The following is a 27,673-nucleotide window of genomic DNA, read 5'->3' as shown; positions in this document are numbered from 1 at the left end:
CTTTTTGGTGGGTCTTCCTGATTTCATACTGATTTGTGCTGCATTCTCATCAACACAGAAGGGAAAGGCTCTTTCTTCATGGTGGGCACAGCTCTGTCCACAGCAGCATTTGAGGCAGCTGTGTTCCTTGACGCTATTATGGCACTTGACCCCTGACCCGGGCCTTAGCACCACAGTTTTGACAGCGAATTGTTCTTTCAGCGCTCTGCCTTAGGATTGTGTCCTGACTCTGTGCCGAACCCAGAGTCAAGCCTTGGAGGAAACGGTTGCCAGGGAACTGCTGACTAGTCTGTTAGGGAAAACTTGGGAGATGGGGGTTGAGGTTAAAGGAATTAGCAGAGGAAACCACAGCTATTCCCATGGACACTTTTACAGAAGTCACCCACGCTCCATGATGCTTGCAGAGGGCTAAAAGCCTGGAGAGACGAGGGGAAACTGGATGCGGGAGAATCCCACCCCATGGGCAGAGAGCCACATACAATGACTCCATCTCACGGAGTCTGAACAATTAGGATCTGGCATACCTGTGAGTGTATATGGACATACGTGTGCATGAGGGTGTCCATGCAAGTGTATATGTGTGCATGGGTCATCTTTCTGAGAAAAAGCTGTTTCTCCCATGCAGAACATTTCTAAGTCGACTGCTTCCTCACCACAAGCTCACTTGTGGGCTTGGAAAATGCCAACTTATTTTAATAACATAAGCCACACACTCGTAGGAAGGCAAAATCTGCTGTGCAAAGAAATGATGTGACGCATTTCAAAGCCCCAAATGAAGAACCTCAGATTGTCTGTTGTTTTGGATGGTCTGGGTCACCTCCCCTTCCCCCATTTGGAGGTGGTTTGGGATCTGGCTGTACTTTCTGCTTCCTGCTGTTTTGGTCTATTATGGACCCTTCTGGTCCATTCCAGATGAAGCCAGTTCTGGGGGCTGAAAGGGCCAATCCAGGCAAGAGTGTGGGTGGCAACCCCCAAGCCAATCTACTCCTCCATAAACTCTGCTGCTCTATCTGGGAAGCTAAGCAAACGGAGGCACAGACTGCCTGGTTTTCTCTGCAGTCTGTGAGGTTTCTCTCCATTCCTTGTAGGATAAGAGAAGAGGTAGGGGACAGAGAGAAGTTGGGGACATTTCTAAGACATGCCCTTCATGTGTTGTAGAAACCCTCCAACTCTATCTCAGATTTCAGAGTAACCCTCGTCAGCCTCAACTAAGTTTCCTTCTCACACAGCCCTGGAAAATCCATTCATTATAATAGTTTCCTCTTTGTATTCCTTGTCGAAGCTGGACCTCCCTGAAGCAGGGTCTATCTCCAGCGCTAAAATAAGCCTTGAGTCTAGACATGAGCACATAAAATGAAGATGGGTCTTTTTCAATAGAGTCCTAATTGGTCCCTGCAGCACTGGGGAAGCAATCTGATGCTGGCCATGATTTTGGGGGTGTCTCTGTTTTGTTCACACTCTTCTTTGGATCACCACGTCTCTCTAGTATTCCAGTGCCACGACTCTGTAATGGTTCACCATCTTGCTTATCCTGGGTGATACCAAAAGGTCAGCTAAGCACTCTGATTTGTGCCATTTGTGAACTGGGGAGGAGTGGAAACCATGCCACTACTGGTGACCATACCTCTCAGGACCTCACTATGCTGTATATTTTTTTCTTCAAGACGTATGTGAAATCGTATGCTTTTCTCTAAACACCCTTAGCAGAATCACTGGAAGTGATCATACCACATGGTAACTAGAGAAAGAGACACCTAAGAAGCCATCTATGGCTCAGAAGAAGTTAGGGTTCAGAAGGGTCCAGACATATTCAAGAAATAGGTCCTCAGCTGCCTGAAGTCACTGACCATTGAGGGTGAAGGACAAAAACTTCTCAGGAGCTGCGGCTATATCCTCGATCATGCAGCCTACCCCAGGGCTGCACTAGACTTCTCTACCATGCCACCAGCGTGGAGGCCTTCCCACTCAAGGAACTGTCCTTCCTGAGCCTTCCCCACCTCCATAGAGGGCCACCACTGTCCCCTCTTTGACGGCATTTACTCTCTCCAGAGGCTACTGCTCTTATGTAATCACTCCATGAACAAGACGTGGTTTTTGGAAGGTCCTTGGGGGAAGTAACTCAACCTATACTTCCTCTCACATTCTGGTAGCAAATAGTGCCCAGAGAACCCCAGCTGTGTTAATGGGCAGTAACTGGTGAGAAGCTTAAAGATGACAAAATTCACCATGGGCAGAGCTCGTGGGTCTTCCTAGATGGAGGAGAGCACGGTTCCCCCTAGAAACAAAGGGTCACCCTGATCCCCTTCCCTGGGGCACATGGGGCAGCAGAGTTTGGGGGGAGATGTGCTGGTTACCTCTTACTATTGTTCCTCAGTTTGGCTGGTGTTTTGGGGAGCTGGATTGGCTCCTTCAAAGCTCCTTTAAGATGGATGATCCTTTCCTGAATCACTTCTCGAATGTTCTTGATCCACTCCTGCTTGGTTTCGATGTTGGAAGCCTAGAGCGCCACAGGAAGAAGCATTGAGAACCCCATCTCTTGCTGCTCATAAAAACCATGTTCAACTCCCCTCTGACAGGTGCAGCTGTTATTCCAAAGATGCCATACCTCGGTGTGTGTGTGTGTGGGGGGAGTTTATTTTGCCCTTTATCCCTTGACTCTTTAATCTCAGAGATGTCCAACTTCAAGACTCAATGAAGACCTTATGGGGGACTTGTAAAAATATTTTACAATTCCTTAGGCACTGACCAATCTGCTATTGGCCCTGAATGGGCCTGGTTTACCAGAGGGTAATGAGTATATGCCAGGATGTTTAACAGCTGTCCCACCCATACAGCCTGCATAGGCTGACAGTCAGTGTCAGGGTTCGAGGCTGCTAAATGTGCTTATCAGAAGCACCACTCTCATGCCAATAATACTCTACAGTCTTCCTGGATCATTTTTCAGATAATTCTTCATAGCAGGTAGCAACTATCCTGCAAATTAAGGGTGGACAACTTGCAATGCTTTTGCCTGAACTGGACCATCTGTTCCTTGGTAATAGACACTTCTTTGACTAACAAGTGACCAGTGGGAGCTCTATTTGCAGTATCCCTACCCAGTCAGGCTAGTGCCACCAGCAACAGGAACTCCACACCAAGCTGAACCTGGGGAGCTGAACCGACCTCTAGGCCTCTAGACTGCTGGGACTTAGTGGAGCTTCTGGAACATACATTTCCAGGGAATAGGGACCATATCTTACACACGGCTTTTTTATGGCACTAAACAGAGTGCCTTGTATGTGGAGGACATTTAGGGCGATCTGCTGAGCAAACAGAGCAGTTGAACTGAAGATGCCTTACTGAAAGGCTGGTTGCTTGGGCCACTGGAAAGGGACATATGGACAGAACCCAGCTGACTGGGCATCTATGAACTTGAGAATACCTGCCTCTGACATTTTGGGTCCACCTGCATGGTTGATTTGCCTCTCAGTACCTGCATGATGTTGTCATTCACAAGAGAGACCGGGTGGCTCAGTGGTCTTTAGACCCTGCTTTTTGGGGTCTTATGCGGCTTTCTCTACCCTCCCCCACTACCCCAACCCCGGTTTTGGGCTGGAAGACAGCAGTACTTACTTTGAGCACTGTTTTATTGTCTGAGGATGGGGTGCGCCCAGACCACAAGGCGAATTTGCAGGGGTCGCCTTCTACATGCTCGGTCACACCCAGCTCTGAGGTCTGTAGACAGGAAATGCCTGTGAGAGGCGGGGAAGGGGAGGGCAGTGGGGGAAACTTAGGGCTGGGATAGGAAGGGGAAGGCAACAAAGAGGAGAGGGCTGAGGGAGGGGCTTCTGTCAATCAAGCTTTAACAGACTAGATATTTTGTTCATATACCCAGGATGAGAGGATCAGCAAGCATTTGTCTGATTAGCAGGTCAGGGAGGGATGAGGAGGGAGGTGCTCAAAGCAAACAGAAAGACCTGGGAACTCTAAGGTACACAGTGGAGGATGTGGGTGGGAGTAGGAGGCATGAGCCTTGGTCCAGGAGAGCTTTGGAGTAGAAAGAGGTGAGCTGTACATGTCCACATCCCTTCCTGCCACGGGTTCTACAGAAGCAGGGACTCTTGTCTTGCCCCACCTGCCCCACCTACCAGCAGCTTGTTCTTGTAAACATATTTCGTGTGTCCTGAAGAGTCTTTGATCTCCTTGCTAAACACCAAGGAGATCTCAAAGAGGAACAGGTGCCGTTCCCGCCCCTTCCGGATCAGCGACTTTGGGTCCCACACTTGAAAGGCATCCTGAAGAATCAACTCCCCCTGTACATCCAAGTTCTCATCGAACCCTGAAAAACACCCATGTCCACTGTGGAGTTTCTCCAGCACTACACTCAGGGGAGGCTGTGTTCTATTCCCCCTTGGAGAAAGGGTTTCCTTCCTACTGGAGGTCTAACGTAGCATATCTGCCTGCCTTTAGGAGCGTAGTTAGACATCTCCCATGACCCATTCTCTGTACCATGTCTCCTACATACGTAGACAATACACGTAGGGTTTTCTTAAAGATCCCATATAATTCTTCCCTCCCCATGTGAGAGGGGCTGTGGGTCTCCCAAACAGTCAGTCCCCAGTCTCAGAGCATCTTCTTCCTCCACAGCTCCCACTGCTCCTACTTCTGAGTGGGGCTGAGGTTGAATACTGTCTAGAGGAGTACCCTTGACTCTGCTTTATTCATTATTGCCCCATTTCTTATACTTCATCCTTAGGATTCCTTTCTTTCTCCTAAACAGTGTGGTCACTTTCTATTTATATAACACTTCGAATCTCCCAGAAGGTTCCCAAATCTTAGTGTGCACAAGAACCACCTGGAAAGCACATGAAAACACCGATTCTGAACACTCCTCTCATTCTAAGAGATTTTGGTTCAGAAGGTGTTAGGAGAGTCCATCAAAGTGCACTCTCAACCAGCTCTATTACACAGGGCCACAGACCATACTGGAGGGCCTGGCTCGAGTCTCTGGGTGAGGGAAGGTCTGGACAAAGGGGGCATTTATAAAGAAGGACACTCAGTACCGGGGAGTACACAGGAATGAAACAGGTGGGGAAACTGTGGCAACAGTAGCACCTTCAGGTGATTAGTGCTTAGTCTAGAGTGGACGGAACTGGCTCCACTGCTCCAAGACCTAGGGGTAGTCCAGGAAGTAAGGCCACCCGAGTCTCTTAGATGAGGGTAGTGGGAGTGTTGGTATTGTGGGACAAAGCCAGGAGAGAAAGAGCACCCACACACTTACTTCCTTAGCATCTATTTGTCAGATTGCAATGTTAAGACTTTACCTAGCTACCAAATCTATTTATCGCCAGGCTGGCTCCGCTGTGCATCTGTGCTACAAATCAGGACCATGTCCCAGGAGCCTTACTTCATACTGCACTTGGTCTGGATTCTCAGAACACAGTTCGAACCGACTGAAGTTCTGTCAGGGTTGCCGACGGGGCTTGCTTTCCTAAGCTCCCAAGAAGGACAAGGGACACTTAAGTGGACACTAGCAAACTAGTCCCGTAAGACAATGGTCACAATGGTAAATTTATGTTATGCAATCTTTTATATTTTAAAGAAGCTGAGCATGATGGTGTACGGTTTTCAGTATTTGGTTGGCTGAGGAAGGATCACTATTTCAAATCAGAGCCTGGACAGTTTAGAGAGACCATGTCTGAGAAAAAAGAGCTGTGGCTCAGTAGTGGAGTATTTATCCATCATGCACAAGGCCTGGATTCAATTTCTGTTGAAGAAAGGTGTGTGTGTGTGTGTGTGTGTGTGTGTATGTGTGTGTGTGTGTGGTAGATATCACTACAGCCACTGGTGTATACTGTGTAATCAGTACTTCCAGCTTTCCTGACTGTGAAGACAATGCAAATGACCTGCACATGAACAGGCCTGTGGGGCTCTGGCCTGTCGCTAGTGAAGATCACAGCCTGCACTGGATTATCTCACGGCACCTGGAGACAGGTGTTAGCCATGCTGGTTTGTGGTGCTCCTCACACCGGTAGCCAAGGACCCATTGAACAGCTGGTTTTTACTCTTTTCCAGGCTTGTTCCTCGCCTGACTTCATGGTACTTCCCACTCTAACACCAATCCTCTGGTCTTAGGGACGGAGGTGGCAGCCCAGAGGTCTGGGAGATCAGCTACCTTCCAGCATGCTGACATGCATGGCATCATTGGCTTTCTTGGGGACACTGAGCATCACCTCCAGGCCATCCTTGAGCTCCCCTTTCCCTTCTTCACAGCAAGTTAAAAGTTCCTGGGGAAAAAAGTCCAGACACAATTAGGATCATCTGCCCAGCTTCACACCCCTCCCTTTCCTAAGCCATCATGTAAATGATACACCAGCCTCACTCTGTCTGTAGCGCTTCCCTCAGAGAGAGAGAGAGAGAGAGAGAGAGAGAGAGAGAGAGAGAGAGAGAGAGCAAGAGAGAGCTATAAGGAAAGTGAAATGGGGATTATTGTCAAAAACGCAGTGACCAGATGAGTTCTAGCCAGTCCAAAGGAAGTTAATCCAACCCAATTTCCAATTTTCCAGCGGCTAGAATTCTAAAACCAGAGCACTCTGTCACTGTACAGAGTGTCACCGCCTTTCTGGGGAGGGAATTGCTCCTACTGAAGAGAACAGTGAGGAAACGGAAGGTGTGCTGCACTGTCCTCGTGGGTCACTGCAGGTCTGTGGTTGACACCATGGGTCTCTGCATGTCTACACCGACACCATGGGTCTCTGCATGTCTACACTGACACCATGGGTCTCTGCATGTCTACACCGACACCATGGGTCTCTGCATGTCTACACCGACACCATGGGTCTCTGCATGTCTATGGTTGGCACCATGGGTCACTGCAGGTCTATACCAACACCATGGGTCTCTGCATGCCTACACCGACACCATGGGTCTCTGCATGCCTACACCGACACCATGGGTCTCTGCATGCCTACACCGACACCATGGGTCTCTGCATGCCTACACCGACACCATGGGTCTCTGCATGCCTACACCGACACCATGGGTCTCTGCATGCCTACACCGACACCATGGGTCTCTGCATGCCTATACCGACACCATGGGTCTCTGCATGTCTATACCGACACCATGGGTCTCTGCATGCCTACACCGACACCACGGGTCTCTGCATGCCTACAGTGACATCACTTTTATTTACAGTCATTACTACGTGAGGACTGACATTCATCCTGCTGGGAGCAGTTTGAGGCTAGAGACATTACAGGTTTATAACAGCTCAGAGTTATAAAAGAGTTTAGATCACAAGGATCAGGGATTCCTGATCTGGGCCAGTGACTGGCATTCTGGACTAGGATTGTGAGAACCACATAGAGTGGGTGAAGAAGAACATAACTCCAAGGAGGCCAAGCTCGGCCTGAAATGCAGGTCAGAATGCACACCTAGCATTCTGCTTGCCGCCCCAGTCTTTCCACATTTTCTGTCCCCGACCCCCAGAGACAGAGCCTGTTACTTCTGGGGCATCATGTCCTCTGACTTTTGTCCCTCCATGCAGTCTCACTTATCAAAATCACAACAAAAGGACACGTATTTGGTGGTGGGAGGAAAGACCATTTCAACCATCTTGCTAGCCGTAAGATCATTTGGAATGGTTTCTTTGGCCCCAGAAAAAGCAGCTTTAGGAAATCGAGAGATCACGAGATCCCACCTTGTAAGCATGGTTATGATGCCTCCTGGGTAATACATTAAAGGCACTAGCTACCTGGAGAATACTTTCCTGTGGGATGCTCTGAAGCAGGACGTATCTGCCCTGCTAGGATTTCCTGTAGTGAACAAACCTGGCGTCTGAGGCTTTAATGGCACAGCTCTCTGGAAAGTGACACAGATGCTAGCCAGGCAGCGCTCTAAGTAAGAACAAGCACACTTCTGTAGGGTGAGGCCATGAGGCACACCTCACCGGGAAAGCTTGCATGCTGATCTGGGCCAGAGCACATTGTGATGAAGCCTCACCCGTCCGTGGTTCTGGACTTTTCCCTGCTTCACTACCACCTTGGGGTTATCTGCCTCATTAAAATCGTCAGAAAAGCTCTCTACTTGGGGAAATACCTACTTAGTGAGAGTGTGAAACAAAAACCCAGCGTCTGAATTTTTCTGAGTTATCTTGGAGACATTTCCATATGTACAAAGGAGTGGGGGTGGGGTTCAGGTAGAGCACACATTGAGGGAAGATGGAGCTCTTAGTCCCATCCTACCGGTTGACATAATGTCATCATTATTCTGAAAGGCACTTCTTCAATCCCATAGTTCTCTGACGTCCTCACTGTAACCCTCCCAACCTTGTTCTCAAACGTCAACAAAAGAATGCCAGGAGAAGAGATGAGAATGCTTCTGTTTGCAACAGCAAACACCAATTAGTTTAATCCCCCTAAGCAATTTAGGAAGCCTATCATTCCACCAGCAGAGCCAATAAATTCTCCCTGGCCCTTGCAACAGTTCCTGATAAGGAGAAGCCTGCATGTTTAATTTAGGCTTGGAAAAGGACAGCTACAGCAGGTTTACAAGCAGACGATCAAACACGCCAAATGACGCGGTTTCACTTTTGTGCAATGCCTAAGTGACAAGCCCCAGGGGATACTGATAATTAAATATCAATTTATTTGGAATTAAACTGACTTCAAAGGGAAAATAAATGCCTTGTTATTTATAGTAATGCTCCACAAACCATTTTCACTCATCAGCCACTCTGCCACGGGCACATTTTTAAAGAGGCCAAAATTACCTTTTTCACAGTTATTTTACCACTTCCCTGCAATAAAACCACTGCTACCTTGTTTGTTTGCCTCTCAATTCCCCCGTGTGTACAAACACGCAACTCCAGAGCGAAAGCACAGAGCCCAGCTTTCCAGCTGCTGAAGGCTAATTCCACCTCCCTTCCCTTCAGCATTTCTGCAAGATAACCCATCTGAGGGAGCTGCAGCATTACAGGGCTGGAACGGTGATGAGAATGGCTGTGTTTCTCTTAGAACAACATCTTAATCGATTCCAGATGGGCAATGTGCTGGGCGCATGGGTGTTCATTTATGTCCTTTCAAAACTCACAACCCTACAATTTCTGCAAAGGCTTTTTTTTTTAAATCAAAAGCCACAAAAAAAATCAATTTTTAAAATGAAATTAAAGATGATTTTATTTTATGTGCATGAGTGTTTTCCCTCTGTGCATGTCTGTGCACCATGTGCATGCCTGGTGCCCGTGGAGGCGAGCAGGCAGCATCAGATCCTCTGGGGCTGCAGTGGAGTTGCTATGTGGGTTGGACTCAGGTCCTCGGGAAGAACAGCTGGAGCTTTTACTGTCGAGGCATCACTTCAGGTTCACACAAAAACTCAGTTCTTAAAAAGGCTATCCGCACAAAAGCTAACTTAAAGGGTCAGGCATTAATCAGGACAGAGAAAGAGAAGGCTGCTGTTCATGGAGCTTTAGGCTACAGAGTTCACAACCTGAGATTCAAAGGCCGAGAAGATTCCACAGCCCCTGTGGCCTAAATATCAGAATCACACTGAGTTCTAGAAAAGAGACTTCTTGCCCCAAGACCTTATGGGAATGTCTCATCTTTACGTGAAAAATTTAAAAGAAAAAGAAGTAAAAGCAATTCCTGCCCCAAGTGCCAACATGAGGTGTACATCATGGAGCCCCACGGGAATGATTCCCAACAGTGATGTCTCTTGCAATTTTCCCAGCCATTCTGCCAGGCTGGGTGGCCTGATGGTCTGTTCTCTCTTCTGAAGGGTGAGGAAGGAGGGTGGAGGGAGGGCTGATGGCATGGCTCCACCCTCACACAGAAACTAGAACAAAGAAGTGGCGCGCTTCCCCAAGGCCTCCCATGCAGGACCATGAGTGCCGTGTTCCTGTCCCAGAGACCTGGGTAGCAGGGCTGCGATGGAGGATGTGTGGTGAGAGCCTTGGGCTTGGAAGTCAGACTGGTTTTCAGGTCTGGGAAGCGACACTATGTAAGATTCTGCAGGTGTCTCTAAATATAAACGGAACTGAATGCTTTCTCTGAAGTTATACTACTTTTTATAAGTCCTCTAACTGTCCTTGTGTTCCTTTCACTAGACAATCAATCAAAAATATATTCAAAAGGTAGAAAACCTCCACTCTTACACGTCAAGAATTAATAGAAACATACTGATATTGAATTGTCTATCTCCGTTTTCCTGACTTCCTATAGAAACGACATACTTTTAGAATATTGGCACATCTTTATAGAAGAACTTACTTAGTGTTTTACATAATCTGATTACTGAACTTTTTAAAAGTAGACTTTGAAAGAAAATCCACTCTCTTGGTTTGCTCCAGAAGCACTCCTAACATATGGCTCTCTACAGTGGAAGATGTCACTAAGTGTAATACATTCCTTTGGACTATTTTCCCAGACACAGCAGTCAAGAAGATGGAAGAGACCAATGGATGTATAGACCACAGTTTCCCTAAGATTCCCACCTTGGTTCCAGCAGGTGGGATACCCACAGGAGGAAATCTGCTCAGGAAAGAATTGGTCAATAATACCAGAGGTGGTAATCACTGAGAGTTTGCAAAGGTAGCTAGAGGTGAAAAACAGTTAAAACTTATTCTTGCTCCTTTTCTTTCATCTCTACGCCCAAAACAAGAATAGGACACACAGGCTTGAGCCAGCAATAGTGGCGTGGGCTCGTCTCAGGCTCTGCCATAGGTAGAAGAATGACTTCAGGTAAGGGTTTCCCACTGTTAGGGGGCTTCCAGTCAGGAATGAGGGTTGGATGGGGAGGGGAGGTACCTTTAGGAGCAGCTGGTACTTGGTGACCCTCTGAACAGGCTTAATTAGGTAGGAAGAGATGGAGTTGGCCAGGCCGTGCCGCTGCTGGATCTCCTGCAGGGTGAGAATAGGTGTAATAAGACAGAGAACAGGTGTGCGCACATACACATTCTAAACGGAGGAAGACAGGGTAAGAAGAAAGAAGAAATTAGACAAAAGTAGACATTTATGAGGAGATGTTCTTTAGGAGAGCGTGAGCATAAGAGCAAGAACATGAAAAATCACAAGAGAGCAAAGTATACAGACAGGGAGAAATGAGAATTGGCAACAAAAAGGGAGGAAGAAGCCTTTGGGAAAGAACCAGGTTCATGAAACAGAAGTGGAACCTGAACAGAACTGGAGAACTGGGAGAAGATAAAAGTAGACAAGGAATGAGCGGTGAGTAACAGACTGAAGCGGAGCAGAGGTGAGACAGTGTGCACAAAGGAACTAAGTGGAAAGGCAGGGAGACAGAGGTAGCACAGCGGCCAGGAAAAGCCACATGAAGGCAGAATGAGACTCTGGGACTCATTTGCCTGCACGCTCCCGAAAACTACACAAGGATATGGCTCTTCCCACCAGCCGCCTCTGCTGGGACTTAACACATCCCAGTTTAAATCATTATGTCCCTTAAACAGCGTTGCTATAGTCAATACCTCTCCCTGCTCAGTTCTTCCGAGCTGGAAACCAGAGTCAGTCTTAGGAATGTCCCCTCTGTTGTGCAGGGTGACAAATCTTTCCATCTCCACAGCTCACACCCAAGCCAATACCATGGTTTCTAGCTGCCTTTGGTGCCTCTGGTCTTACCTCTTAATCCATTCTCTACCCTATTGCAATAGATCACCTTCCAAGTCTAACATGTAGAGAGAGGACAGAGAAGGTATATATTAGTCCTTGTACTCAAAACGCTTGCCATCTAGCCCAGACTATGCCACACACAGGAACTAAAGAACTGCCAAGAACATAGAGGGTCTGCCACAGCCAATGAAAACAGAGAGCACCCGCAAAGTGTGGTTACAGAGACAATGCTCCACCTGGGCTAACATAATTATCACTTTATTAGAAAACAATATCCAGACAAGACAGATTTATAGATACAGAAAATGAGTTAGTGATGACTAGTGCTTTTATTTTTTGGTAGGAAGTCTTTTAACAACTAAAATGTGCATACCTTCTTTGTCTGTGGGCGGTATATGTGTGTGTACATGTTCACTAGTGTACCTGTATATGTGTGCATGTGGAGAGCAGAAGTCAATATCAGGATCATTGATGACTGCAACTGTAAAATGTAACTTAAAATTTTGTATTCAATATATGGTAATTGCTAGATTAAGAAATAAAAAAGATATTTAAAAATTGGGGGACTTTCAGCAGAAATAATTGTTGATAGCCTATTTCTCCTAGCTAACTGTAGATTCTAGAGTATCCCAAACTGAGGTGTGGAAGAAGAACACTGAATTGCACAGTGTGGACATTAGAAGCCATGCAAACATGCAGTGTCCTGTTTCCTGCAGGTGATGTATTCCATATGCACTTAATACACTTAGGAAATGTTGGAATAATCTGTTTTCTTTACTGTAAGACATCAATGATATGATGTAACCAAGCAGACAGGCACAGGGTGCTTCCAAAGCTTCTCTGCAGGAGCAAAACTGCTGGAGAAAGCAGCAGACTTGTCTAGAGGTGGGTACACCTGGTTCCACACTGCCCTCTGGAGTGTGAGTCTGAGAATCTGCATAGTTTAGGGATGCTTACTGATGCTTACTGGGTAGTTTTTTGTTGCTGTGTTTTTGAGAGAAGGTTTCTCTGTGTAACCCTGGCTGTCCTGGAACTAGCTCCTTAGACCAGCCTGACCTCGAACTCTGCCTACTGAGTGCTGGGATTAAAGGTGTGTGCCACCACCGCATGACTCTCCTGGGTAATTCTGGCAGAGCACATCTGGGACAGCCCCTCTAGATCCAGTGTGCTTCCCATTGGCAAGTCTTGCACCATCTTTGTAGGACTGAACTTATCAGAAAAGGGGGAAAAGTGGTACAATTCTTGGCATGTGCTGGACATTTCAGTTCAGAAGTTTGCAGAAGATAGTCACCAAAATCTTAGTGTCATAGCTGCAGGTAAGTGGAATATTAAATTATTTTCTTTTAAAAGGTGAAGCTTATCACAAGGATAGATTAAATTAGAATGAGCAGTATCACTCCACCTCCTCCATTAGACACTGATTAGAAATAGGGACATAGGCAGGACTATTGGAAACATAACACAGCGCCAGGCATGGAGATGAGAACACACAGGAATTAGGGTGCACACCAAGTCTCAAGGGTGCAGGTGGAGAGAGCATATGTGTGCAGAGAGGTACATCTGTCGGTGAATTGCCACAAATTCTATGACAGAGACATAAAGCACAGTGGATGCATAACGAGTAGGGTTGGTGTAGGATGCAGCATTTGAGTTTGCGAAGGACAGGAAGCATTCTGAAGTGATAAATATGTATTTATCCATATGTTTATGTGTAGGAGACACACTCTTAGACAAAGGAAAATGCTGGATAAGGACAGACCTGAGGCATTCTGAGGGCACAGAAATTGTGTTATTAAAATGCTAAGTGGAAGAAGGACACCATCCGCTTACAACTTCTAAAAAGACCCTTGTGGTTACTGCTGATGACTAATCAAGCAGAGACATCTTATGGAAATGCACTGTCAATCAAAGAAAGGATAGTATAGAGAATCCAACATATTATCTGATAAATCCTGGTACCAGCTTAGAGAAGTATTTCCCAGGATTTTACATGACCCCAGGAATTCCAATTTCAGACATCTGAGGCCATTTCCACATTAATTATCTATTTTTAAAACCATGTAAGTTTGCTCCTCCCCTAGCTACTCCCACTCAGTCCCTTCACTAAGCAACAAGGTCTCCACAGAATCAGTCTACTATGCTGGTGTTGGCCTAGAATGATGCTCAAGAGGCTTATTCTGTCAACTGGAGTACAAGACCCCTGTTGCAACATTTTTGTATTCTCCTGGGGGCTTAGCCTGCTGTCTTTCAAGCAATAGAAAATGCCCCAGAAGCAATGAAAGCGGCGGGGCATCAAGATGGGCTGACAGCTGTCACACATTGCTGAGCAGGTTTCTGCTACTGCTGACAGGACCAGCAGAGGTCATCAGTGCTGTGCACTCTTTCATCTTCCTCATCTTTAGCTTTCTGCCTCACACATCCCTTGTGTCCTGCTGTACCTTTTCGATCCTTCTACTTTCTAGCCAATAGGTCAGTCTTTTAGGGGAACTAACACAAGGGGATTTCTCCCATTGACCTCCCAGGACGGTTCTCATTCAATGGTCGAGGTTCTGGGAAAGCAGGGGATCTCAGCCTTTCCTGATCTTGATGTTCACAATAACAGTTTTCAGCTCTAGCGGTCACCCCAATACCAGCCAGAGTCAGGCCAACTCATAGTATCTGAAGCAGAGGAGCCAGGGATTTTTCAAAGACTGCTGGTAAATTCCAATGTGTATTCACAGTGCAAACAAAGGCATTGGGAGTGGTTCACAGACCCGGGTGGGTATCGGAGATACCAGTGGACCCCTTACAACCAAAAATGCTGGGCTGTATCCAGAAGAGATTCTGTCAACAGACCCAGAGTAGGCAATCTGTGCTTCAGAACGATCCTCAGGTGATGTGCCTGGTCCAGACTATGCCTGTGGACCACTGAGTGAGAAAGTAAAACACCTTGGCAGCATTAGCTATATCATCACAGGCCTCGCTAGGTTTGGTGAAGAAACAGGAAAAAAATTGCCTTGTCAAAAATCACAATTGAGATGGGATGGGTTAAAACAAAAGACAGTGGTTTGTTCTAGTTTTTCTGAAGTATTTTATCCATGAGATAAAGGTTCAGCATGGCCAGTAAAGATGAACGAGGAAGAAAGGATAAAAACTTCTCGCAAAGCAGAGGAGGGCCCCTTCCCTCCCTCCCTGCTCCTGGACTCTTGACAGTGGGAAACCACAGCTTACATCAAAGAAGGTGCCTGCATGCTCCAGGATCAGCTGGTTGGAATCAGGCTTGTTTTTACAGTAGGTGACATACATCTGAAACTTGTCTGCCTAAAAAGAACAAAGACAACAAAGATAAGCATCCATTGGGTCCTTCCATCTTAGTCAGGGTTTCCATTGCTGTGATAAAACACCATGGTCAAAAATAAGTTGGGGGAAAGGGTTTATTTCATCTTATGGCTTGTAGACCATCATCCATGGAAGTCAGGACAGGAACTCAAGGCAGGAACCTGGAGGCAGGAACTGAACCAGATGCCATGGAGGGATGCTGTTTACGGGCTTAGTCTTCATGGCTTGCTCAGCCTGCTTTCTTATAGCACCCAGGACCACCAGCCCAGGGGTGGAACTGCCCACAGTGAGGTTAGCCCTCCCACATTAATTATTAATCAAGAAAATGTTCCCAGGCTTGTCCACAGGCCAATCTGATAGGAACATTTTTCCCAATTGAGGTTCCCTCTTCCCAAATGACTCTGGTTTGTGCCAAATTGCCATAATGCTAGCTAACAGACTTCCTTTCTTCAGAATGCCTAAAAGGCCCAGCATGGACTTTACAGGATCTGAATTCCTTATGAAAAGTGACATGTGTTCTCCTGGCCTTTCCCTATTGGAATGAAGAAGAAGGCTGCTGAACAGAAGCTCAGTTTAATATCAGCCTGTGTTGGAAAGAAAGAAAAATAATAGCATATTGTGAAGTTGTGAAGAACTTATTTATCGATTACCCTAACTTTAAATCACCAATAGTTACAATCTCTCTCTTGAAAAAGAACAAAGGTGATTGAGGCAAATACAACAACAGAGTTAAAAATGAGCGAAACTCTCAGAGGGAGGTCTGCTTTATTCCAAATGCCTCCACTGGAACGAGTTTGGGAGCCTGTTCTCACCCCTAACTCCTGGGGAGTAATGATGAGGGTGGAGGAAGAAGGACACTCCCTCTTCTACTTGAGGGTCTACACAATAATTCTCCAAGAGAGTGTTACCTACCTCAAGTCCCACACTTACGTTTGGGTGAAAAGTCACTTATTTCTTTCATGACCTCAGTTCTCCACTGAGAAAGGTAGATTTTGCCAACTATTTTTTCAGTTGGTAATGTCTTTTGAACACCTGGGATATCCTCTCCTGGAGGGCAGTGCACATGTGTACTTATGAGACCAGACTTCACTACAGGTTCCGTGTATCACATCACTTGATCCTCAGGCCACTCCTAAACACCGAGGTTCGGAGCCATCCTACTCTTACCCATGAGCAGACCGTGGCATAGACTGCTTAAGTGACTTAAATCCCCATAGTTACAAGTGTCCAAGCCCAAAGCAACCAGGCTTCTTAGTTTTAATCAATGCCACTCAACATGTTATGAGTAGTTCTTTCTACTCTTCGTTCCTGATCTGTACTCACACACAGACCGCAGAACATAAAACGTGAGATGATTCTTGGCAGAAGGTGCATAATTTACCCAACCACCAAAGGTTTTCTGAAACAGTTTTAGGGGCTTTATACCACTTAGGAGTTAGTCATAATTACTAAGAGATGATAAACCGTACTTATTGTTGATTTCAAAGAGAACCCCAAGATTGACCAAATCAACAAAATGATCCCTTTTCAATAATATCCCTTGTTCAGTCTTGCTTTTCTTTATATTGGCTGTGCAAGGGATCATAAGTTATTTTTGTCAGCATCTCTATGAGATATGCACTAACTTACACACTGGCACAGAGTAAGTTGGTAGCCTGGGACTTTGTGAAAACCAAAGTCTGCTTAGAGGCAAACATGCAGTGAAGGCCTGTCTGGGGGTCGGACTCTGAGCTGTAGGGTAGCCTGGGCTATTCGTTATGTGTCAGTGGGCGTACCGCCTCTTACCTAAGTTATACCCAGGTTTGAAATCTAAAACAAATCCACAGTCTTGTCCACTTCTAAGCGTAAGTTCTCTAGACCATAAAGGAATTCTGAATAGCCATTTTGGGTACAGATTAGCACTTAGGAATAAATCGCAGAGCAGAATTCCTGGAGGTTGTGTAGTTGAATTTGGCATCATAAGTGGACTCCCAGACATCTTGGAGTTCATATCCTTGAGTCCAAGCTCGGGACGTTGGGCAATGGGGATGTTACTGAAGATTATTTTTCCAGTTTAGATAATTAGAACCTGGTACATTGGGCCACTGACTTTGCCCACGGCAACTGCACAATCATTTTGTAAGTCAGAATTAGGATGGAGAGTGCAGGAATCCGTTCTCTATCTACTAAGGAAAACAGTGTAACCAAGAGTTGGACAGATGGTGCCTGCAAGTTCTAATTTCTAAATCTACATCCTGGAGAAAGTAATTGGTAGACTGGGCTGCTACAAGAGTAGTAGGTTTCTCTTACTCTCCTGACCTCATCATTTAGAAAGTTCTTAGAGAGTCGGAGGTAGATCTTAGGCTTGATTGACATCATAGACATCCCCAGGGATAGTTCTGCTCTCCAGACACGTACTGCCTTTCATAGAGCTACTCAAGTCACCTCTGCAGAACCTGGCCCCAAGAGAGACTGGGGGCGACGACAGTCCTGAGGCCAGGCACGGAGCAGTGGCTCCAGGTACACCCCTGGAAGCATGGACAGTAGGGGAGAAATTTAGATTGGTTACCCAGGTGACAAAGCAGTGTCCCACATCCTCAGGCAGCTGCTCGTACTTCTCCAGCTCTTTGAGGAAGATGCTGCGAAGGGAGAGAAAGTCTGCATCAGATACCTCAGTATAGAGAACCCGACGTGGAGGATTGTACTGGGGTCAATACAACAACCATGACTCAGTCCACATGGATTGTGTGCTTCGTAAGCAAGGTGAGGAGCCGGCTCTTACGTTGAAACTTGTTCAGTTAAAATTATGGTAATAGACTAACTAGCGCTACTTAAAACGGTTCCCCCTTAGAGGTCCATGAATTTGACACGAAAATAGGTAACCTTTCATTTGACCAGCAATATTGTGTTAATTCAACTACTCTGAGCACACTGTAAATACTTTTTTTAAAAAAAGAAATATTAAAAAGAAAACTCAGAATGAATCCAAAGATGAGATGGGAAAAAATTTAATCCTTTAAGGGCCTCTTTATAACTTTTAGCTTTCTTCTTCCCCTGAGAGCAAGTATTGTTATATGGACATCTTTAGGGAAGACTCTAACGATGGGGGAGGGGAATCACAGTACATTTTAAAGAGGAATGAAATTACTGGCTTATCTGACATTGCAGGTGTCTAAGTCATGGATTTTTTTCTATGCTAACAAATTACAAAGAAGTGATTACTCCGACTTTGAGTTAATGTATGAAATAATAGTCTTGGATTTAGAGGATATAAGTTCTAACAAGCAAGCATTATCAGAATGAAATTTGCTTTTTAAAATGTACTCAAGATCTTTAAAAAAATAATTATGAAGCCGTAGGGAAGCTTACTTCTGGGAGTGGGAAATGAGGTAGTCTTTACAAAGAGCAATCTGATAGAATCAGATTTGATAGAATCATCAAGGTCAAGATGTACTCATCTTTTCTGGAGACTTGGAATTTCTCCTTATAATTTATCTATACATATAAGATGACATATACTCTGGAGCACTAATAACTATACCATTTATAATGGAAATATGGTCGGTAGAGAACAAAATACTGGGGCTATGACATATCCACAGAACCGAATACTTTGTAGCCATATCTCCCCCCACGCCCCAAAAAAGACAGCACTTACTCTATCTCTTCATATGGAAGATCTTTTAACAATCAAAGTGGAAACAGTGAGGGGTGGGACAAATGTATAGGAGATCATGCTATGCAAGTAGGAAATATGTATTCTATTTCTAACCCAGGGAACTAACAAAACTATCACCATAGAGAACCAGGTGAAGAAATGGTGGAAACTGAGACTTCTCAATGTTAACTTTTCTGTTTAATTTTAATCTAAAACTAAATGAAAATATCTTGCATTAGCCCATTACTTACCTCCACTATCAGAAAATAAAGTTCAATTTGATCTGATTTATTCTGTGTGGTTACCATTATCTATCTACCTTGGCAATTTCTTATAATTGATTATTAAGTAGTTATAAATGTTATACATGTTGTTTATGTTTTCAATGATATAGGGAGATGTTTTGGTGGTAAAAATAAGTATGTGTATAACTAAAAAAAATCTGGAAAACAAGAATATTAATAATGATTAGTAGAACCTTAGGTGCCTTTTTTTTCTTCATCGGTCTGTAATTTAAAATTTTGTTTACAATACATGGCAATGACTAGATTAATAAAATAAGACAGGCATTTAAAAACTTGGGAAGCTACCAGAAGAACTCATTTAGGTAATAATCTTTTTCCTATCAAGTCTGAATTTTAGAGTTGCTTAAACTGACTCGTGAAGCAAGAACATTTACAAGTGCAATTTGAGCTTTAGAAATGCAAACAGACAGTCTCAAAATCAATACAGTGTCTGCCATGTCTGCTCTTGTCTTTAACAGACTGCAGGTGATACATTTCATATAAATTCTAAAACAGAAATCGGAAAAAGTGGTAAAACTAAGGACCAAAATTAGCTCAAAGCACAAAGGGAAAGACACGTTTTAGTTGCACCAAGGCAATTGGGCCTATCCTTGTGGATGTAGGTAAGGTGTTTGTGTGTGTGGTGTGTTTCATATGCACATATCTTTTAGTCTCTTGAACTGAGTTATAATATACATTTATTGTGTGGCCCCCACCACAGGGAACACCAGATAACACAAGCATGATGTCTTCTGAAGTGGCTTTTCACAAGGTGGTCAACATAAGGTGACATTTTATATGAATCTCTGAGAAGACCTGGAGAGGAACTCAGCTCTGAGCCACGATGGGCGGCACAGTGCCTAGGGGAGGGCTAGACCATCTGGGTGAAGAAAATCTGAGCTGTTCTAAAACAAGAGACTTACAAACAAAATAAGTATTTTTAATAAAGAACCTGGGGGAGCTTGGAACAATAGGGGAGAATCTGGAGCCCAGAACCAGGGATAGCACACTCGGAATGCAGCATGCCTCCAGGGCTCACTTCCGTGTGGATCCTAACACTCTGGCTTCAGTCCTCTGAACTCCGAGTCCTCTGCCAGGCAGGCTGAGGTGGCCAAAGCAGCAGTGTACACTCTGGATCCTAACACTCTCCGTAGTGTGTAAATTGTAGTTTTGCTCTAGAAGCTGCAGACACCCAGAGTAACACGGAGCTCTTCCCTTTCTGGGACGTCTGACTAAGATCAACTGACCAGGCTACACAGTGTTAACTGTAGCTATTGACCTGATCCAAAAATGAAGATAATGGTATAATTTTATTTAAAAATCCTAATAATTTAACCAAAGTTATGTTTTTTGTGTGTGAAAAATATCAGCAAAAAATAAAACAAAATAAACCCACAAAAAACGTACAAGAAGATGTTTAAAAACCTCAGGAAATGAAAATATTTGCAGAACTAAATGCATGGTATGATTCTATAAGACCTTTCTGTGGAATAAAGATGTTATATCTCTATTTGGGAATCCTTATAAGAGATTGAAGTCTGAGGAAATGACCAAAACACGACACATGTATACTTTTTGGGTAAGAAATAGTAAGTTTGTAAAGAAATGAATACCTGGACTACGTGGTAAATTCCAGGGTTGTCACCAAGGGCTAAGGTTGGTGATGGGAGATATCGATAATCAGGAATATGAAACTATTTGGTTCTAAAAATTGAAGGTCATGAAGAGGACAGATTGAGTTAGTGTGACCAATACCACTCCACCTGCCACTGAGGCATGTTTAAACTACAGCCCAGGAGCTGGCTAGGCTCCTGCAGATGCTGCACGCTCCCCTGGTTGTTCTGCAGCAACACCGTGGCCCTCACCATGTCCCTGACTGCAGGAAACAAATTGCGGAGGCATGAGCAGAGCAAGTGGCACAAGATTTTTCATGAAAACCTGGGGCTCTTTTAGGAAGGACTAAAACTTTTAAAGACGTGTCAAAACCTAAGCAATGCCATCACTTGTTAAACTATTATGATACAAAGCATTATGCAGAATTTGGAGGAATCCTGGGAAATGACACTGCCGGTATTATTGATAGAACTCTCCCTGGGTTTTGCCAGCGAGCCAGTGGGAGCAGTACCACCCTGAGCTTTTCTCGCGGTACCACACCAAGTCAGCTTGCTCCTCTCCCCATCATTTTGGAGTATAGTCTCACTGCAAGGCTCGCAACCTTGCTAGGTAGGCTGGATGTGACGCTCAAAGTTGAATGTGCATCCTGAGGTAAAGTGGGTGGAGCCCTTGTGTACATGTGCACATGCTTGCTGGAATGCCAGGAAGGGTGAGAAGGGAAGGCTGTGGCATGGGTTAAAGAAGAACAACAAATAGCACACATAACACTTGAAGCGGAGTCCAGGACACAGCTTCCTGGTGGAGCCAGGCTGGATTTCTGGACTCAGACCAGCGGAGCCAGAGTTGAAAGAATCACTACATCATGCAGATTCACAGCCTAAATTTAAGAGGCTGCAGGGGCTAAGGGGGCAACACACACACAGATGGTACTGGGGTGCAAGCAAACAAGGGGAGAAGGTGAATTATTCAACAGTTTCCTCACCCCTAGGCTGAGCATGAACTTCTTGTCTCTGTCCCTTCACTTAACTCTAGAAACTTTAGTCTGGGTGAAGGGTGGGCAGAGAGGCGTGATATCCAATCTCAAACACGAAAGCAAGCATTGCTGCTGAGTGTGCTTTCCGATACTTCTTCACTGTGGGTAGCTCACGTGATTTAGATGAATTAGCCATTATTTGCACACGTTACACCAAGTAGTGTTGAAATAAGGTAAAACATAAAAGAGAACTTGCCATTCAATGTTATTTAGCTCTAGTAAGATGTTGCTTAGCAACAAGGCAAGGGAGTGACAAAATGTGCCCAACTGAAAGGAACATGACGGTGAGGCATCCAAGTTCGAGCACATCTTTGTCTTGGTCCTCAGTTGTGTGCAGTCAGCCTTGGTGCTGGAAGCTTACAGAAAGCACGAATAACAGCATCAAGATCACAGCCATCTTTCTCTAGGCTCTGCTTAAGGCTGGGAGTTATCCTTAGACTGAGGGTTTGGGACCCAGGAAAGTTCACAGGCTTTTGCCCTTCCTTTTCCCCTAACATCCGGGTGTTAATAAAATGACACCTGTATTCTTTTCTGTGCCATTAGTCGGTCAGAGCAGGTCAGAAATGTGTCTGTTTACATAAAACAAGGGGACAGAACTAGATTATCACTAAAGTCTTCTTTGAGCTTTTCCATTTGGCATTTCTGTGATTTCTGGTCAAAGGAATACGACTAACACCACAGGCATTTGTGGGGGGTGTGCGCACAGAAAATGCACACTTTAAGCAAGGTTGCCAGTGGAAAAACTAGGGGCAGCCTGAGGGTGGCCCCAGGCAAGAGCGGCACAACTTTTTCTCCCCACTTGGGGGAGCCAGTGCCTCACCAAAGGCTGTAGTGTCAGCCCATTTGGCTTCAAGCAAACCAACTTCTGTGTGGCAAAAAGGAGGGAAGACATAGACCCAAATCCAGACAAACAAGTGTGTGTGTGTGTGTGTGTGTGTGTGTTGTCAGGACATGATGACAAGATATATTATCTAGCTCTCTCTTTTTTGCATATTAGAAAACGCATTTTGAAAAACCATCCCTTGCGTATGCTCCTGAGGTAGAACTTCTCCCAGAAGCCCCATGTTCAGCATCTTTCCCTCCTCTCCCCATTGTGCCCACTCCACATCTCTTAACCAGTCTACATCCCTACAGCTCACTACACTCCACCCCACCACTCCTTTTATCCCTTCCTCCTATCCCTCCCCCAACTTCCTTTCCTTTTCTTTCTATTGCCTACCTACCCACTCTTCTTCCTCATTTCTACTCTGTCTCTGCAGTTTGGTTCATTTTCTCGTCTGAACAGACCCCTCCCTTTTTGGGCCCCCACCCAGTCAGTTTTGACTCAGATTATCTCCACGGGCCACCTCCTTTCTCCCTCAGTCTCAGAGACACGTCTGTAAGCACCTAACAGATGGGACAGCATCCATCCCCGGCTGTCACGATCCAGGGTGGCTTTGAACTTCACTCTTACAAAACTCTTTTCCCGCCCTGCCCGTTAGACTTGTTACCCTGCCTTGGTGGGCACTTGTTCAAATTGTCCCTTTCCATCAAAGAAGCCATCTCTGCCTGTAAAATCTCTTTTAGTTCTATCTCAAATGCCCCCTTCTCCGTGATTAGAGTCACCACTGGATAGTTTCATTTCCTAACAGGAAACAGTCTGACCCAAAGAAAAAACTCTTGGAAAATGATTAGAATACAGCCCTGGCCAAGTGTGGTGGCCCACACCTTTATCTCAACATTCAGAAGGTAGAGACAGGGGGTTTGCTTTAAGTTTGGGGCTGGCCTGGTTTTATGACTTTTAAACCATCCAAGGGTACATAATGAGATCGTCTTTTAAAAACAACAGTCAGCACTTTACAGCTCTCCTGGCATCATGGAATTCTCCCAACTTGGTCATCAGCACTGCTGCATACCCTGGCTGCTCCTGGCTGACCCTGGCCTGGCCAAATCCTAGCTTCCAGACACGCCCACAAGGAAGGAGTGCAGTATATGGGGGCAGGGGTGGGCTACTGGTCTTGGTTGTTGGCACTCAAACTTGCCCTAACTGAAAACAGATTTTTTTTTTTAGGATATTACTATAGAGGTGTGGGACCCAATTGACACAGCTGTAGAATAAATAGGTAGAGATGTTCCTTAAGTAGCTAACTGTGAATTAAAATGTTGGGCTTTGACAGTCACACTGGGCAGCAAGCACCACAATGTCTAAGGAGTGGGGGGCAGGGAGAGAAGACTGAAGAGGTTGTTGTTTACTTCCCGGAGTCCACGCCCGATCAAGAGGGGAGTGAGTACGTATGTACATGCATATATGTGTGTGTGTGCAGGCATGTATATCTATGTGTATATGTGACTCTGGAATATGCTACTTCTTCTCTAGTGTCAATCATTTTAGTATAAATGAAGGGAGTTAAACCTAATAGTTGAGAGGACTCTCTGGACCCTCACAGTACAGACTGCATAAAAATGCTATTTTCAAACTCATACGAATATGACTAAATCTCCAAATAACTAAAAAGGAAGAAAGAGAACTGGAATTGAACTGAAAGAGAAGTATTCTAACAAGAAGCTGTCATTATCGAAGCTGAATATCTAACAAGGAAAAGCGAAACGATTGTTTTTTTAATTACAAATTTTAGATTAAACAAAACTTTACTCTTTGGAGGATCTATTTATAGAACACACTCTTTTGTCTAAGTGTTCCAGGGGGCTTAGCAAAGTGCATTGGAAATAGGCATAGGTTCTGTGCAGACAGCACAGACATTATCTCTTATTTGGCTGTATAAGAAGGGGATAAAGTGCAGTGGGGGGAGTTGAGGGCGAGGCTCTCATCCCACTTCAGCCTCTAATTGGGGTGAAACTACTGCTTTCAGGGACTAAGTCCTGCATATCCTTTAGAGAAATAGAGAAAGTAGGGTGTCTCTGCTTAGCATCTGCAAAGACAGAGGTTCTTGAGACAGAGCCCCACCCACTTGAACACACATACAACTAATCTTGGCAGTCATTTTTCAGAGACACCACTTAGATGGATCAATAGTAACCGGCTGAAATGCAATGTCTTCAACCATATAACCTTTGATCCAGGTACCAATTTCCCAGTGACACAGTTAATTACGTCACTAAGGTGGGTCTGACCACTGTCAATCTTTTCTCTGAATTAGCCTCCCACAGGCCTCCCTCTTCTCCCCAGGCTACATAAGAAGAGCACATTTCTCTGATAGTCAGCACTGAATTGCTATGATTAAAACATAAACAAATGGAGTTAAACATTCAGGCTAAAAACTGATCATTCCAGAGAAATACAGTATCCCTAAAGAGTGAGTGGATAGGTGTTATGGCAACTGCACGTCTTCCTGTGAAGAAGCTCCCAGGAAACACCTTCATTTAGAAATCCCATTATTCTGCTGGTCTAGCCCTCTGGTAGTAATGCTGGGCGGGGGCAGTCATATATAGGAGCTTTTCTCTGTCCTGAGATGTTCACAAGCAATTTGTCAATTATGACTTGAATGACATTAGTTACAAGTTTTCAAGATGTAATTTTATTTTTTAGCCCATCAGTCCATCCATCTGTCCGTCCATACATCCATCTATCTACCCACTCACCCTCCCACCCAAACATTCATCCATCTGACCACCCACCCACTCACTCACTCACCCACCCCGCAACTATTTACTATAAATTTTATGTGGTACCAGGTTCATGGTATCAGGTATTGAATAAATAGAGAATGTCAAGGTTCTCCTTAGTTTATAATCCTGGTATTTTCTAAGTTTGGTCAATTACCATTTTATCTTTATTTTTTAGAGATTTTAGAATTATTATATTCTCTCTACTAATCAAAACCTGTGTGGCTTAAGTAGAAAGCACACAGTACAGTAAAATCCTAGCCCACAGCTTGATATTCTTGGATATTCCTTCAAGTTATTGATAATTTAAAACATTAATTTCTTTCAGTCAGTAGCCTTCTAAATCTATTACAGAGTTCCTTGATTTAAATGCAGAAATGCAGCAATCCAGAATTATTACTAGTATCAATTATTATGTCATACTGCAATACAGCGGCTTTGCTGGCCAGCTAGTAGGACACAGGATGCTCTGCATAAACAATGAGCTATCCTTGACTACGATGATGTCCCAGGCTATCCTTGAGCCCTAGGCTTCCCGCTGCAATCTCCTGAGTGCTGGGATCGCAGGCACGCGCCACTAACCTCTGCTTCCATTTTTGTTTTATTGTCTTTCCCCTTTCTCTTCTGCCATATTTGTCTTCTTCTCTCAAGTTTCACAAAACTCTGCTCACTCAACTACTCATTTGTTCAGGTACCTGATTTTTATAATATTTATTGCTTCTGATTTACCATAGTCTAGGAAAGAATATAACCATGAGGCAAAGAGGCTGGTGGTGAGGACAGAGAGATGTTGCTATGGGGAGAAAGCAGTTTAATCTTTGTGACATTTTTTAGTTGCCCAGGTGCTGCTGGCTTTCACATTTGCCTGGTTCTTTACAGTGTTCTGAATAGGTAGCACGCTTGGCAGTGCTGTTGGGAAAAAGTGTCTACTCCCTCCCTTCACAGAATGCAGATTTCAAATGCTTTAATTTGAATTTAAAAAGAATTTGTTAGAACTACATTGGGTAAGCTATAGGTAAGGTTACAGCTATTTAGAGAACTATAAAACCATTTACCATGGATCACTAGGGTGACACCCTGAAATCAGAATAAGAAGCAGAGCTGAGCTAGGCATTCTGTTATTAACTGCTCAGTTTTAAAGTGAATATTCTTTCCCCTTGATTTCACAATAGCAGAGTTCATAAGCAGCGCACACTGTGGTGTCAGGATGTCCATATTTAGCTGGTGTATTTGTGAGACTGGTTAATGACATTCGGAGACCATAGTCAAACAAATAAAGCGATGTGCTCTACTCTCTGCCAGCCTGAATCTTCTCAGATATCCTGGAGGAGATGGGGTGATGCTGGGCTCAGATGATAGAATGTGGGGTCAATGGTCAAGAACAGATTTATTAGAGTCTTATTAATGACTGTCATGAAGACAAAATACCGTGTCTGGAGACTTCCAGGCAAATCAAATAAGGATGTTTATGATGGGGAGAGGGAAAAAATGGGAATTTTAATCAGTAAGAGGCAGAACACATGAGACTTCAGCCCTGAATTTCCTGACAGGTTAGCATGTGTTGGGTACCCAAACTGATGCCTTGACAGGGATGAGTCCTCATGACAGGAACTCTCCACCCCTTTCACACCCACTCATGCTCACCTGGAGGTCATTCTCAGCATAGATCTGTATAGAGGCTTCATTCTCCAGAGTGGGACTGTCCAATAGGGGAGCCATTTTTCACTTATGACTATTTAAATCTTATTGAAATTAAGAACAATACAAATTGAGGTTCTTAGCAGTTCAGTAGCTGCAGATATGCCCTGGGTTACTGTGTTGCCAATGTACTTCCTACCTCTGCAGACAGCACCCTGGACAGTGTCATCGAGTCCTGCCTCAGGATGGTTCGCTACTTGTGCACATGGTTTCCTTGGGATTTGCGAAGATGTCATGTTACCACCAGGGCTGTGTCCCAGCTCACTCAGTCCCCAGACTAGCCTCACCAGCTTTCTCCACTGCAGACTCCCGAAGACTCCTGCTCTAGGACTTTGTGTCACATCCCCCTGTATCTCAAGATTCTCTGTACTTGAATTTTGGAAACTAAGTTATTTTTACCAGTTGGTCATACATATTCTTGCTTGACCATCTACTAACAGCAACTATGTTTAGCAGGCAACATAAAGGGTTCTTACATCGAGCTTGGAGTTGGAAAGATGGGCTGTGAGGTGTTAGTGTTCTAGGATTCTACTTCAATGAGAACAGAGAGGTGATTAATGATGTCTTCTATAGGGTATCGAGAAATGTGATGTGCCAAATATTTTGGTATATTTATACATATAAATGGTTGAGGGTAAGGATGATGGGATAGTCAGAATGGAGGAACTAGCTTGAGACAAAAGGTGAACAGAATTTGAAACCGAGAGACCACAAATAAAGGATGGATAGTCCCAGGTGAATGCTGAAGTCAGGATTCCCACATCCTTCATGGGGACAAAGCCACTCTTGCTTTCTCAGTGCTCTGACAACCATGCTAAATGAGCAAAGGAGGATGCTGTCTGCTCCTCGCGAGAACTGGAAATAGGTACCACAGAACAATTACTTC

The 27,673-nt window shown here is 44.7% G+C and overlaps 1 protein-coding gene across 25 annotated transcripts in view; it reads right to left on the bottom strand.

Moving 5' to 3' along the window:
- Kalrn (kalirin RhoGEF kinase) overlaps nt 1–27,673 on the bottom strand; it is a 598,618-nt gene that overhangs the window by 194,975 nt on the left and 375,970 nt on the right. For all 25 annotated transcript variants that reach the window (XM_048454129.3, XM_048454132.3, XM_048454114.3 and 22 more), the window contains exons 26-32: nt 17,467–17,536; nt 14,811–14,900; nt 10,785–10,877; nt 6,155–6,266; nt 4,128–4,318; nt 3,613–3,714; nt 2,355–2,497 (exon numbers count right to left, since the gene is read on the bottom strand). In XM_048454129.3, coding sequence (XP_048310086.1) covers nt 2,355–2,497; nt 3,613–3,714; nt 4,128–4,318; nt 6,155–6,266; nt 10,785–10,877; nt 14,811–14,900; nt 17,467–17,536 — 801 coding nt within the window. The remainder of the gene's footprint in view (nt 1–2,354; nt 2,498–3,612; nt 3,715–4,127; nt 4,319–6,154; nt 6,267–10,784; nt 10,878–14,810; nt 14,901–17,466; nt 17,537–27,673) is intronic.

Source organism: Myodes glareolus, chromosome 2 (genome assembly GCF_982192425.1).
Source record: "Myodes glareolus chromosome 2, mMyoGla1.1, whole genome shotgun sequence".
NCBI classification, from domain to species: Eukaryota; Metazoa; Chordata; class Mammalia; order Rodentia; family Cricetidae; genus Myodes; species Myodes glareolus.
Note: the sequence above shows the minus strand (reverse complement) of the source record. Positions and strands in the feature narration are given on the sequence as shown.